The 15,396-nt window shown below is 38.3% G+C and overlaps 1 protein-coding gene across 1 annotated transcript in view; it reads left to right on the top strand.

The window, feature by feature from the left end:
- Positions 1–4,823: 4,823 nt before the first annotated feature.
- LOC108271166 (mucin-5AC) overlaps positions 4,824–15,396 on the top strand; it is a 29,672-nt gene continuing 19,099 nt past the window's right edge. Inside the window, exons 1-29 of the mRNA XM_017478518.3 lie at positions 4,824–4,934; positions 5,251–5,298; positions 5,391–5,652; positions 6,005–6,119; positions 6,285–6,375; positions 6,704–6,810; positions 7,169–7,382; positions 7,549–7,674; positions 7,769–7,886; positions 8,287–8,425; positions 8,557–8,667; positions 8,914–8,983; positions 9,135–9,275; positions 9,420–9,584; positions 9,735–9,829; positions 10,249–10,375; positions 10,995–11,247; positions 11,327–11,376; positions 11,832–11,932; positions 12,023–12,174; positions 12,253–12,391; positions 12,598–12,708; positions 12,928–13,107; positions 13,213–13,452; positions 13,799–13,955; positions 14,128–14,256; positions 14,358–14,505; positions 14,915–14,958; positions 15,064–15,282. Of these exons, the coding sequence (XP_017334007.2) occupies positions 4,859–4,934; positions 5,251–5,298; positions 5,391–5,652; positions 6,005–6,119; positions 6,285–6,375; positions 6,704–6,810; positions 7,169–7,382; positions 7,549–7,674; positions 7,769–7,886; positions 8,287–8,425; positions 8,557–8,667; positions 8,914–8,983; positions 9,135–9,275; positions 9,420–9,584; positions 9,735–9,829; positions 10,249–10,375; positions 10,995–11,247; positions 11,327–11,376; positions 11,832–11,932; positions 12,023–12,174; positions 12,253–12,391; positions 12,598–12,708; positions 12,928–13,107; positions 13,213–13,452; positions 13,799–13,955; positions 14,128–14,256; positions 14,358–14,505; positions 14,915–14,958; positions 15,064–15,282 (3,928 nt within the window). The 5' untranslated portion in view covers positions 4,824–4,858. The remainder of the gene's footprint in view (positions 4,935–5,250; positions 5,299–5,390; positions 5,653–6,004; positions 6,120–6,284; positions 6,376–6,703; positions 6,811–7,168; positions 7,383–7,548; positions 7,675–7,768; positions 7,887–8,286; positions 8,426–8,556; positions 8,668–8,913; positions 8,984–9,134; positions 9,276–9,419; positions 9,585–9,734; positions 9,830–10,248; positions 10,376–10,994; positions 11,248–11,326; positions 11,377–11,831; positions 11,933–12,022; positions 12,175–12,252; positions 12,392–12,597; positions 12,709–12,927; positions 13,108–13,212; positions 13,453–13,798; positions 13,956–14,127; positions 14,257–14,357; positions 14,506–14,914; positions 14,959–15,063; positions 15,283–15,396) is intronic.

A 15,396-nucleotide genomic window follows, 5' to 3' on the forward strand; every position in this document is an offset into this window, starting at 1 on the left:
AAAATGACATCTATGGAAGGGTGGCAAGGTGAAAACCACAGCTAACCCAGAAGAACATTAATGTTTGATGATCCTCAAATCTTCTGGGAGAATGTTCTGTAGATTGATGAGTCGTAAGTAGAACTGTCTTGAAGACAAGGGGTGCCGTTACATCTGGCATAAACCAAACACCGAATTCCACAAAAAGAACATCATACTTATGTTCGAGCATGGTGGAGGAGGTGTGATGGTGTGGGGATGCTTTGCTGCTTCAGGACCTGGGAAACATGAATTCTGCTCTTCGAATGTCCGGTCTTCAGTTCGTAAACTGAAACTCAAGCGCAACTGGATTATACAGCAAGACAATGATCCAAAGCGTAGGAGTAAGTCCTAGTCCTAGAAGTGAGTGAAAGACTGATCTCCAGTTATCGGAAGAGTTTGGTTGCAGTTATTGCTGCTCAAAGCGGCACAGCCAGATTTTAAGGGGTTTAAGGGGGCAATTCGTATTTCACATGGGTGATAGGTGTTGGAATTTTTTTTTTGTTTCAATTACAAAAATAAATAAACAAAAATGTCTGGTTTACACATGTAACCCTGATCCCTGAGAAGGGAATGAGACGTTGTGTGAGTATCACACCATGGAAAGCGCCCTCACAGGTGACCAGCACCTGAAGCATGTGTAACATCACGCCTATTTATAGGCCTGCCGTGATCAGGTGATGTGGCAATAAAGTGCATCACGTGATATAAAATACCACCTGTATCACGTGATATAAAATAGCACCTGTGACATTTTCATTATATAGTCAAGCGACTTCTTGTGGCTATATGAGATATTGCAGAACAATTTGAGAAAGTGACCTCATTTACCGTTCCGTCCACTATTTAAAATGGGAAAACTAACAGAACTAAAAGAGCAAAATAAAATGTTTTGTGATATCCTTAATTAATACTAAAGCCCAATGCATACCCGGACACATTGCATAAAGCCCTCACTCAATTTAATTTATTGCCACAAACATGATTTGGGTGAATACAAACAGAGCACATGGTGCAAAATAAGAATCAAAGTCAATAAACAAATCAAAATCAAACACCTAAATAAACCCAGAACACTAAACCAAAAGCGAGACTTCACATTTACTGCTTGAAAGTTCAGTATATGTACAGGTGTATATATGTTGGTGTTACTGAATACAGGTGAGTAGAATTAGAGGTCGGGTGTTAAGCCTTTCTTATGGCAACAATCAGGCCAGGTGCAGGGTGTGATGAGATATATTATATACACTCTATGACCAAAAAGAAATTCCAGAAGAGATGAAAGGGTTATTGAAATAGATCAGTCTGGCAAGGGTTACAGAAGCATTTCTAAGGCTCTGGGTCTCCAACGAACCACAGTAAGCGCCATCATCTCAAAATGGAGAAAACTTGGAACATCTTCTCAGAAGTGGCCGGTCTGCCATGATGTTCTGTAGACTGATAAGTCGAAAGTGGAACTTTTTGGAAGACATGGGTCCTGTTACATCTGGTGGGAGGCTAACAAAGCATTCCACAATAAGAAAATCATACAAACATTTAAACATGGTGGTAGTAGTGTGATGGTGTGCTGCTGCAAGGCCTGAAAGTCCTGACTTATATGATGTGACGGCAGCAGTTCATGCTTGAAAACACTTTGATGTGGATGAATTAAAATAATTTTTCACACCTTATCATATGCATGGTTATTTATTTGATTTTGAATGAAGTTTGCCTAATAAATCTCTCACGGCCAATTTTTGAGGACTGAATTCATTTTGGAATTACTCTAATAGGTCTTACAGTAGATGGCAGTCCACTTGTTTTTAAAATAAGGGTCGGGTTGGTCTTGTATTGAATGACATATGACATTTAAAAAAAAAAAAAAAAGGCCAGCGTCATGACAATTCATAGTGTAATAAATGGGCGACGTGCATTCATCCTCCCTCTGCCCTATCCCTCTGTACATATTTATTTGTCTTACCATGACACAAAGTAACCATTACATTAAAGTGTTTCTCACTCTAGCTCTCTTTTACTCAGCATAATGTGTATTAGCACATGTCAGTTCAGCACATCAATCATCCACGTGTGTATTTGAATTGCACCGTCAAAGACTTTGCTTTCTTTCTCTATATCCTGAATTAGACTCATTCCCCTAGGATATTAGGCTTCATATATTTGCTTAGTTGCTGTGAAACAAAAGTTTTGTTTAAGAGTATGTCCACCTAGAGTAAAATATGGCAGGGCTGAGTGACTAAACACGCAAGCCGGAACTAAAATATGCGCCTGGACAAATAGACCTGACCTCTGGGAAATTAAGGCTGGAGGAACTGTTTGAAGGTTTACATGCCACAGCAACAAGCTATATCTCTGACTTCCTCGGCTCCTCTTCAGATCTTCTGATCAGTTTCTTTAGTCTCGAACAAAATTCAAAAGAGACCATGAAGCTCTGTGTTTTTTAAAAAAAAAAATCATTTCACAAACCATGTCTTTTCAAACACCATAAACTACATGTCATGTGCGACACATCTCAGCTGCTTCACTCAGGCAAAGCTGTCATGTGGAGTATTTTTTCCTGGGTTTCCAGACACTGTAGATATATTAGATCTGGCCTGTTTCCTTCAGAACTAGTGGAGTTTTCCCATTTGCTCATTCCCTTGTACTAATAGTCGTCACATCATGACCATGACATGTATAGTCTATTAAAAAAAAGCCCCTGCTATGTCACACTCCTACTCTTTCCTATTCTCGTCTTTACAAGGAGTTACGGAAATAGACCTTGGATTTTTATTGTTTGTTATTGGTCAAATCTGCACTGTCATATAAAGAGCTATATATAAAGGGCACCATAGGTGAGAGCAGCTCTAATATTTGATCAATTACTAAATTTGCCACTATTGTGTTGGTGAAAAAGACATGTGGCCTGTTGTTTAAGTCTCTCACTGTTGGTGAGAGTCCACTACCATGGGGGTGCACTACAATAAGTGGGGCAGAAGTTAAGGGGTTGCCGTTTTGTTTTCACACTGGGGTGTGAGTTGAGTTATATGTGTAGTGAGGCATGCACATGGGTATTTACTGTTCAGATGTAACTATGGACTTAAGCACTACCATTTCATGGGTGTTGCAGAAATGGGATTGGAGTTTATTTGGTAACCAAGGTGTGTCTTGGTTACACACAAATTCAACTTATTTTGATTTTTTTTCGTTGTCGTTTTATATTGGCTTGAGCGAAGGGAACTTTTAAATCCAGCACCGCTGTGGAAGGATAAATAAATAACATTCTAATTAATTGGATATGCTGAGAGTGAAAGTCATTAACATAGTCAAAACACTACGGAAAAACATTATCTCGGTCACCTCTACTCAAGAAAAATCTGGCAACTTGGAGGGGTGTACTAAAAGCATGTAATTTTAATAATCTGGATGAACCACCAATAAAATCAGCTTAAGTACCGCACATCCTGGCTATGAATACAAGACACTTTCCCTGCGTAAATACTGATGTAACATTTGACTTACATCAGCAACTCTGAATGTGGCACATTATGCATATGTGACAAACATCATTTGAGACATTGTTTTAGTTTCTAAATGTAGTAAAACTACTGAAGACCTTAGAAAATGCCAGATCGGTCTTGAGACAGTGGCTGTTGCAATCCTGGTTCAAATCTGAGTTGCTAGGGATCTGCTAGGTACATTGCTCTTAGTGAGGCCAGAGGTCAGTGAGCCCACTTGAGGAGCTTCCTGCAAGGCATATTTTAGAACTTGTGCCAGTCTGGTGATTTGGGTACATAACCATCATTCCATGGTCTGAACGGATCAGGACATGACGGCATCTCAAATCTAGCAGGTTCATGTGTTCTGACCTCACACTGCAGGTTTATAAGCGCCTTATACCCCTGTGATCCCATGATCAGGTGCACCCAGGGATTTATTAGAGCCTTGGTGCATGATTTTATATGCGTTACTGGTTTACTGGTAACTTTAGTGTTACTGGATGAGCCACAGTATCTAACCTTATATAAATTTAATAGTGGCTGTCATGGCTGGTCCAAAGCATCCCAGCTGTGTCTGAGCTGGGGAGGCTGATCTGGATAACTCTCATGAAAGCACTAGCCTATCAACAACTGAACTGTATGCAAAACTTACATGTGCTTAGGACAAAACTAATGAAGACAAAGATAATTAGTGCAAGATTTAACATCGAAAGTAACAAAAAATGGTTAAATCCAATATGACCCCGATCAGGATAAAGCAGTTATTGAAGATGAATGAATGAATGAATGAATGAATGATAAGTAAAATTGAATGCATGAAGGCATCATTCTTCACAAGAGACCCTGGACCACACAATGCTTATATTTTGTTGCCAAATATCCCGGTGGTTTCATCTAACCCCAAGACAGTGGTCTCATCTGACCCCAAGACATGAGTAAATATTCAGATGCAGACTTTTTGTTCATTAAGGTCCTGATTTTGCTGTTTTATTTCTCCACGATGTTAGACAGGTGTCAATTTCTACACATGTTATATTAATAGAAATGATGGCTATTAATACTGATAATGACACTACTCAAATTAAAACAACCATATTAAGGTTATGGTCTATGACTAAGACTAAAACAGAATAAGAGTTCCACCCATTCTCCTGAAGGCAAATTGGCTAAAAGGCTTCAAAGCCACGCCATCATCTAGCACAATCCAGTGAGTTATTTGTCTTAGGAAAGTTAAACTACCTTATGGCCCCTCCTTAACTAAAGCTCAAGAATATGACGTAAAACTCAGGTAGTATAAAAATCAGACTGGACCAGGGAATTGTCACACCATACCTGTGGAGCGTTCGGCACTCCGCAACACCACTATGGGGACTTTAAATTTAATAACTGTAACGTTAACAATATGGCTCACTCTATCTATTGGACTGGTTGCTTCACAAAGTAAGTAAATGACTTAATAACTAAGTACTATTGCTAGGTCTAATATATCATACAATATGTTAAAAGTATAATATATTATAAATGCTGTATTAATCAGAACTGGCTCCAATCCAATGAATGCATCAGTTAATAATCAACTGCTTGATATGAATTACAAGATAGTAGATGTAAATGATACATACAGAAATATGTACAGAGTTGGAAATGAGTAATACATACTGTTTCAAAAGCGTACATTATAGAAATCAGTGTCTCTAATGAAGTGGGATAAGTTAATAGAATGAAAGAATAACTTTTGTTTCTCTAAATATCTCAGCGACCATAGCGATCATTGAACCGCTGACGAAAACCCAACTGATTTCAGGTAGACACAAATAAAATATACAACAGCACGGTTTTTTTTTACGTACACAAAGTTAAATGTTTAACACAATGACACCGTGCATCGTTTTTCAGGAATTGCATCAGCGCATAACGAGCTTGTCTGCAGCACGTGGGGAAATTACCACTTCTTGACGTTCGATGGAGACGCTTTCCAACTCCCGTCCACATGTAACCACATCCTGACGTCGCAGTGCGGGGGCAGCTATGAAGAATTTAACGTTCAGATGAGACGGGCGATCGTGAACGGCAAGCCCACGATCAGCAAAATCACCTTGAAGCTGGACGGCACAGTGGTGGAGCTCGTTAAAGACTTAATCAGCGTCAACGGCCAACCGTGAGCAAACACGCCCACTAGCAACAACTGTTTTAAATGATCAGTTATTACAAACCAAAAATATTGAATTTGTTTCACAACATTGTCTTTATTCTCAAATTTGCTAAGTGAGTTGAATTGTTGCTATGGTGTCCAACCAAAACGAATGTACTAATTTGCATTTATATTCGTAGATATATCGATTAAAACAAATACCCAAATTCCTAGGTAAAGCTATTTTAGTACATATACATGTTCACTGACGTTGAGTGGATCTATTCATATAATGTAGAATCCATGTCTATTAAATTGCTTGTGATGCAGAAAAATATCTAATATGAGTTTTTTGTTTGTTTGTTTGTTCGTTTTTAAGGGTCAGTGTACCGTATGTCAGTGGCGGAGTTCATATTGAAAGGCTCAGCTCTTATCTCACCATCAAATCCACAGTAGGGCTAACAGCCTTGTGGAATGAAGATGACGCCTTCATGGTAAATCTTTCTTCTTTGAATTTCATCTACAGATGAATCTACTTCTAGACCATGAATTTCCTAGCTTAATAATAAATCAGTGATTAAATATAGGTGACATACGAACAGTTGCGAAGCGGATGCTCATTGTCGGTTTCTTTTTGATTGCTTTTTTTTTTTTTACAGATCGAATTAGATTCAAAGTACAAAAATCAGACGTGTGGGCTTTGCGGCGACTTCAACGGAGTCCCGGGTTACGATGAACTAATCAAGAATGGTAATTATACTTTGGTCGAAAAGTCTGAAAATAAATGTCTTTAAAGTCAAGTAGGGATGCAGAGGGAATAGTAGTGTTGCCTTCTCAGAGCTCCAGGTTACCTGTAGGTGTGTATAGGTGGATTGGATACCTTGTGTGTGTGCATGGTGCGATGTAACGGACCAGCGTCCCATCCAGGATGTGTTCCTGCCTCGTGTCCATTGTTCCTGCGATTAGCTTCACATCCTCTGCAACCCTGATCAGGCTTTACTGAAGATGAATGAAAAGCAAATGGAGTGTCCAGCTCATGCAAGGAAAAGGGTTTGAAATTTCTTTGTGTATGCCACAGGTGTGTCTCTCTCTCCTACTGATTATGGAACTCTCTGGAAGATGGACGGACCCACAGAAAGTTGTGAGGACGAACCTGTAGAAGAATATAAGAACTGCGGAGATGAGGTACCAAAATCTATCAAACAGATCCCATATCATTGTTTGAATTAGAGCTGTCACCATATATTGAAGCAGTATGAACCGATACTGGTCACTAAAGCTAGATAGATTTCGTTAGATAGTCCGCTAAAAGAGAATAGCTAACAGATAGCTACATAAAAGTTGGTATAAAACTGGATATTATTACACAAAGCAGTCATCACTGGTAAAGCAAAGCTTGTGAAGGCTCTAAATGGCTCGGAAGGTTGGTAGTAGACTATGTAAAATGAGGTATTAAATCAAATAAGGTAGTCAATTTAGATATATAAAAAACGGTACCTAAACTCAATTTTTTTAAAAAAAACAACGTCGTCTTTCTGGACAGAATTTCTGCCGCCAGCTGTTCCTCAGCGAGGCGTTCAGCAGCTGCAACTCTCTGGTGTCGGTCGATGTGTTTGTGACAGCATGTATGGAGGATCTCTGCCAGTGTAACACAACTACAGACTCGTCCTGCTTGTGTCAAACTGTAGCAGAATATTCGCATCAGTGCGTCCACGCAGGAGGGAGACCACAAAACTGGAGGTCTGACGTCTTCTGCCGTGAGTAGAGACTTTTCCCCCTGGATTATTCTGATTGTAGCTTAATTAGACTGCGTTTTTTTTTTCTACCTTTGTGTCCATCACAAATTTGGATATAACTTACATGAATGTGGGAAATATTAGTCTTGTCATCTCTTTGCTAAGATTATTTTGCTCACTCTTACAGCAAAGTCATGCCCAGATACCATGGCGTATACAGAGTGTGGGAGCCCATGTACCGATACCTGCTCGAACTCTGAGAGAGGAGAGGTGTGTGACGAACACTGCATTGATGGATGCTTCTGTCCTCCAGGTAATGTGCATCGACACCTTCGAGACATATCCCTAATAAACAGTCACGCAAAATTTCTTTCATATCAAATCTAATATGTATTTTATATTTGAAGGCACTGTGTGGGACGATGTCACCAACTCCGGCTGTATTCCATTGAGTTCATGCTCCTGTGTTCATGAAGGACAAGTGTATAAGTCTGGGGAAAATTACACAGCTAGCTGCAGGGAATGGTGAGACCTGTATAAATAAAAAGAAACATGGTTTAAATGTAAAAGTCAAATCAAATCCATAGGTGTACCGATTGTAGTTTTTGTTATTATTATTATATTATAATTATATCACGTGAGGCAAAATCCAAGGCCATTCAGATATATCGTAACGCAAATGCTCACCTCTCCTGGCTAAATCACAGTACTGCTCTTTTTCCTTTTATATCATGTTTAGAGAGAACGACAGCATGTCTTCCTCACATCTGATTCATTTCTGGTCATTTTGACTGTAATTAGGTCACATACACAACTACTGGCAAACATTTTGGATCACAATTCCTAGATGCCACATTGATCTTAGAGAGAATCGGTAGAGTTTTTTCCCCTCTCGTCTTACTGTTGGTATTTTATTTTGTTTCAGCACCTGCTCAGGAGGTCAGTGGACATGTGTGTATAAAGACTGCCCTGGTACTTGCTCGGTTTTGGGAGGTTCGCACATCATAACGTTTGACGAAAAACCCTACACGTTTCCCGGGGAGTGTTCGTACGTTCTTGCAAAGGTAACAGTCCTGACTTTAGCCTACCAACGGGGATTTCGGGTCATTTTACTGATCAGATTGTTTTTAACCTACAAAATGAAGGGACTTTCTACTCATCATCATGCACTTTTTCCACACACCACTTTGTTTAGGAGTGCTCGGGCGTCGATTTCACCATTCTGGGTGATTTGATTAAATGTGGCCTGTCTGACAGCGAGACCTGCCTGAAAACGGTCACCCTCGCGTTATCACAAGGCAGTAAGGTAAGCGATAAGAAAAGCACGTTAACACGCTTCTGTGTTTGAAAGTTTTCCAACCGTAACATCTACTGAAATGTTTTTTTATATCAGTATACTTTACATGGTAGTGAAACATAACTATAAATTCAATTGGTAGTCAGGATATACTGTATGTGTCCATGATAATGGCGATATTGTAATCCATTATAAGCAGTAATATATGCTCGTCTATTTCCAAATAAATATATTTTTCTACATTTTACTCTTCAGGTGATCCGAGTGGACTCGACTGGGAACGTTGACGTGGACAGGATTTACACACAGCTTCCACTTTTTACAGGTAGAACTCAGTCAATCTATCAGGACAAACAGATCAACACTGGAATGTTCCTTGTGAAACACAAAACAAAATAATTATATATTGCCATAATAATAATAATAATAATAATAATAATAATAAAGCATGTTGGTCCTTGATCATGTATCCACAGCTGAAGTGAGCATCTTCAAGCCATCATCATTCTACATCGTCATCAAGGTCATCAGTGTCGACCTTCTTCTAGAGATCCAGCTCGTTCCCATCATGCAGGTTTTCATCACGGTGGATAGAGCTTTTCAAGGACAAACATGTGGTGTGTACACGCCATCAAGCTGTCTCATACATTAAAGTATTAAAGTAAACATTCAAGTGTACTGATGTTAAAAGTCAATAATTGGTCCTCATATTTGAGCAGACTGTGATAATGTAAACTGAATCAACTTTCACCATTGTGCAGGACTTTGTGGCAATTTCAACAACATCCAGGCCGACGATTTCACCACAGCTGGTGGACTTAGAGAAGGAACGGCGGTGGATTTTGCCAACACCTGGAAGACCAGAGCAAACTGCCCAGACATCCAGAGAACCTTCGAGAACCCGTGCAGTTTGAGCACTGAAAATGGTGCAGATGCAAAACCAGCCTTTGACTTATAAAATTTCACCCTAAAGGATGCCCATAAATGTCTTTTCCTCCTGTTTGCGAATATGTATCATAAATGTTCACGTAAAACATGTCAATTAAAGTTGTAAATCTTGGTGTTCTTTTTCACAGAGAAATACGCGCAGCACTGGTGCTCCCTGCTCTCAGATCCTAACGGAGTTTTCGCCAGCTGCCATTTAGAAATCAGCCCTGACACCTACAAATCGGTAAAATGGGCTGTTCTTAATCTTACGTGTAATGTACTCGTGTTACCTTTTTCATTTTAACTGAGTGGAACAGCCGTAAATAGGAAAAATCCAAATTATGCTGTAGCTGTATATATATATATATATATATATATATATATATATATATATATATATATATATATATATATATATATATATATATAAAGGTATAGCATGTCACCTGAAATAGATGACTTGATGAAATCTGCTTTAAGACGATATTCTAGCAGTTTCTCTCATTGATTAAGTGAACAATTTTAAGGTTGTATTTAATCACAGCTGGTTGTTGTTCATTGTAGGTGTTGGTTATTTATACACATCATTTAATATATATATATATATATATATATATATATATATATATATATATTTATATATAATTTTTTGATTGCCTACAGAACTGTATCTATGACTCGTGTAACTGTGAGAAGTCAGAGGACTGCATGTGTGCTGCACTGTCTTCGTACGCACATGCATGTGCTGCTAAAGGGATCGTCCTCAACGGCTGGAGAGATGCTGCTTGCAGTGAGTTCAATATTTTGGCACTCAAACGGTGAAACAGTGAAACCACCCTAATAAAACAAATCTATATACTTGTGCAAGCAGATACGAAATACAAATAAGTCCTTGGAACATATTGAAATTTGGCTTGGCAAGTGATAATGTTTAACATTTCTTGGGACAGGTTTAAATTTTGTCTAAGGCGAAGCCGTTGAGTCAATAACCACTTTAAGCAACTCAAATATGTCGTTCTGACTGAGATTAGTAAAGTAAATATGAGTTCAGATAAACCAGGATCTGAAATTTACACATTCAGAATAAAAAAAAATAAAAAATAATAAAATGAACAAGCATGAATATTTGGATAATTGACAGAGACCAGCGTCAACACTAGGACTACACTACATTGAAATGAACTATGATTTATATATATATTATTATACATATATGAAAACAGATTTTCAGAATTAAACTTGGACCTGAATTCTGATTTATAGTAAGAATACATTACTGACTATGTACTTAACATTTTATTGTCATCGCCAGCCAATCTCAAAGGATTTGTATTGTATTGCTGCAAAATCTGACAGAACATGATAAGCAACAGCTAATTGCTGTCGTTGTTGTTGTTTTTTGTACTCAGAGAACTACACAGAGTGCCCTAGCACCTTAGTTTACTCATATGAAATGACCAGCTGTCAGCGTACATGCCGCACCATCGGGCAGAACGACTACGTCTGCAGCATCAGCACCGCGCCAGTGGACGGCTGCGGGTGCGAATCGGGCACCTACATGAACGAAAAAGGAATTTGCGTTACGGCAAACAACTGCCCATGTTACGATTCAAACACAGTCATTCAGCCCGGCGAGATCATTAGCAAAGACGGCACCACATGGTAAGAATAAAAAAAGAAAAATATTCATCAAGTGAAATGATCAAATGAGTGTTGATTCTGATTTCTTATCCAATTACAGCTCATGTAAGCAAGGCAAACTGAGCTGCATCGGTGTCCTGAGAGTGCAAGGTATGTAACAGTGTGCTCCTGATTATTATTATTATTATTATTATTATTATTATTATTATTATTATTATTATTCACTTCATGTACATTTCAGAAAGGCTATACGTGAAATATGTTCAATCCTGTATAAAAGTCATTAAAAAACAAAGGAAAATACATAAAGATGAGCACCAATGTTCTCAATCACAGTTTCATGACACATTTAATCTGAAAACACATCTTAATTTAAAGATTACATCATAATATTTATTTATTAATATGATTTACAAGTAATCAGACTTACCGTTCCGTACTGTCACCAATTTATATGAAAACATATTTGTTTTTTGTTTTTTGCAAGATCTCAAAGGTGCCTTAACATAATCAAGAAGCTATAGTCCCTTTTTTAAAAAATTATTATTATTTCCACCAAAATCAGTGATATACTGTGTATTGAACACGCACATTGTTTACTCTAGAATGTGCTGAACCAATGACATTCTTCAACTGTTCCACCTCTGCTCCCGGAAGCAAAGGCTCTGAATGTCAGAAGAGCTGCCAGACACTGGACATGGACTGTGTGAGTTATCGTTACTAAAAGAAAAATCCAGTCATTTTCCCCCTTTACGATGTCATTCGCGAATCATAATATTACACTGCGTCCCTACAGATCAGCACAGAGTGTGTGTCCGGCTGTGTGTGTCCCTCTGGCCTGGTGTCAGATGGAAACGGCGGTTGTATCACTGAAGACCTTTGTCCATGTGTCCATAACGGAGAGAAATATCAAGCTGGAGAGAGCGTTCAAGATGGCTGCAACACATGGTATTTACAAATATATATATATATTTTTTTCTTTCTTTATATCCATAGTGTTTGACTCACGTTTAATATCTCTTACAGCACATGTAAGGACAGAAAATGGCAGTGCACCATGAATCAGTGCAGAGGGACATGCAGCATCTATGGAGATGGCCATTACATAACCTTTGATGAAAAACAATACACGTTTAATGGAAACTGTGAATATGCCCTTGCTCAGGTACTGATTATATATATATATATATATATATATATATATATATATATATATATATATATAGAGAGAGAGAGAGAGAGAGAGAGAGAGAGAGAGAGAGAGAGAGAGAGAGAGAGAGAAATAAAAACAACCAAACATGCTAACATAATTCAAAAGCTATTCATGTGTCGTTGATAAATAAATGCAACCCTATTTGATTTGATTTGCAGGACTTCTGTAGTGGCAGTAGCAGCAACGGCACTTTCAGAGTCATCAGTGAAAACATTCCCTGTGGAACAACCGGCACCACCTGCTCTAAAGCCATCAAACTCTTCATTGGAGTAAGTTCCATTTACCAACGTGTGATCAAATGCGTATACCTGCATAGGCATGTGTATTCCAATTATTCTTACTATTGGTATGTTTGTTGCCAAACAACCTCATACATTTCACACTGTCCCAGGAGTTCATACACAAATCATAGAGACAAATCTAGCTAGAGAGCTAGGGAAAGAAAACATGCCCTTAGGTGAATGAAAACAAATGTATTTTATTCACAGAGCAATGAGCTGATCCTCACAGATGGAACATACCAAGTGGTACAGAGAGGCAATGGAGATGAAATCCCGTACCAGATCCGCACGATGGGAAACTACTTGGTGGTTGAGACTTATAACGGCGTAATGCTCGTATGGGACAGAAAAACAACAATATACATTGTGCTCAGTCCTGGCTTTAATGTGAGTATTTATGCCTCATTATTATTATTATTATTATTATTATTATTATTATTATTATTATTAGTGCAATATAGTTTTGATATATTATGCTGCCTTAACTCACAGGGAAATGTGTGCGGCCTGTGTGGAAACTTTGATGGAAATGCCAACAATGACTTCACCACAAGAAGCCAAGAAGTTGTCATTGACCAACTGACCTTCGGAAATAGCTGGAAGGTGTCTCCGACTTGTCCAGAGGCATTTGCCATTCAAGAGCCATGCACTAATAATCCGTACAGGGAGGCCTGGGCACAGAAACAGTGCAGCATTATAAATAGTGACACTTTCGCCGCTTGCCATTCAAAGGTATCATCGCAATACAGACACTATACAAAACTTTTTGTCTATAACTACATGCTGGGAAGAAAAATTCTGGTTTTGTCTGGGATGAGGTGGAGGGTGAGCAGTCAATAGGGAGACTGGATTTTAATGACATTTTGAAAGTCTTATTAGAGAACATTTATATAAAAATATTGAGTTGAAGACACACTAGTAAACAACTATCAAATCTATGAACGAAGATTCGTATCAGAAGTGATTGTGTGTAGCATTCGATGATGGAAAGACACAAACTGTGGCATTATTTTGTAGCATCCAACTGTCCGAGCAATAAAATGCATCATCAGCGTGTGCAATATTATTTTTTTCCTAGGTGGAACCAGCTTCTTATTATTCCGCATGTGTGAGTGATGCATGTGCTTGTGACAGTGGAGGAGACTGTGAGTGTTTCTGTACTGCTGTAGCAGCCTATGCTAAGGCCTGTAATGCTGCTGGAGTGTGTGTTTCCTGGAGAAGCCCAAAGATTTGCCGTGAGTCAAGTCTTTCTTCATATTAGTGCTGAAAGGGTAGGGAAATTTCACAGTATGAAACCTGTAGTCTCTATAGTTGTGTTACTAATGTTAAGGGATGTTGGTGATCTACTAATTTAACATATACTGCACACAAATGAGTGTTAAAATGATGATGATGTTGTTGTTGCAGCATTGTTTTGCGATTACTACAACCCACCTGGTGAGTGTGAGTGGCACTACAAGCCTTGTGGTCACACATGTCTGAAGACCTGCAGGAACCCCACAGGAAACTGCACAATGAAGACTCCAGCACTGGAAGGTATGAGCTATGAATATAAGTTCTAGGAGAAAAGTTTTGTAGTGAATTTGCAGACAGCACATGAAAATGACATCATAATGATGTCCCCTTGATCTTCGCAGGTTGTTATCCTGAATGCCCAGAAGATCTCCCCTTGTTCGATGAGGATAACATGAAGTGTGTGGCAGAGGACCAGTGTGGCTGCTACGCTGAAATGCTACGTTACGATATTGGGCAATCTGTCCCTGCTAAGAACAACTGTCAGAAATGGTATGGTTATTACAGGCTTCTATTTAGTTCTAGAGAAAATGTCGGTACTGGTCAGTATTGTGACACTGGCAAGGTGATAAATGATTTATTAACTAGAGTAATTGCATTTAATTGCCTTTTCTATTCCACATGAAGCAATTCTAGAAACTACTTTAGAAAACTACTTCAAATGCTCTTCAGTATATATATATATATATATATATATATATTTCATGCATTTGCATTTTTTATTTGATATTTTTATTTTTAAACCCTTTCATGGCCTTTAATTGAATTTATTGTATGGTACATTGAGAGCATTGTAAAAGTGTTATTTGTTATATAGACTAGTCAAATAGTTGACATTACTACTATACATGCTGCATACTACAAAATAATTACTTCACATAACTTCTGTTTTAATATCAAGCGAGTGCACATCAAATGGAGTGAGCTGCAATTATAATGTAAACGGTGAGCATTTTCAAAATCTATTTCATTTTGATCTATTTTCATTTGCAGTATATTCGACATTTATGTCACCTAGTTCTCAGTAACAACCTTATTCTGTGTTCCCAGCTTGTACATGCCAACATAATAATACTATGTACAAGTATGGAGACATCATTTACCACACAACGGATGGACTTGGAAACTGCATTATTGCTATTTGTGCTGAGGATGGAAACATTAATAAGACAGTGGCTCCTTGTGAAACTACAGTTGCCCCAACAGTACCAACAACACCACTGACTACAACAGCAAAGCCTACAACAGTATTTGTTTTTACCACACCAGGTGTGTATCATTAGAAATATAACTAAAAAGCAAATGTCTACTGAGCATCAGAAATTACAGCACATACTAAATAAAATTTTTGGAGACAAAGCACCTACCAACTGAAAAAAGAAG

This window comes from Ictalurus punctatus, chromosome 10 (genome assembly GCF_001660625.3).
Source record: "Ictalurus punctatus breed USDA103 chromosome 10, Coco_2.0, whole genome shotgun sequence".
Classification (NCBI taxonomy): domain Eukaryota; kingdom Metazoa; phylum Chordata; class Actinopteri; order Siluriformes; family Ictaluridae; genus Ictalurus; species Ictalurus punctatus.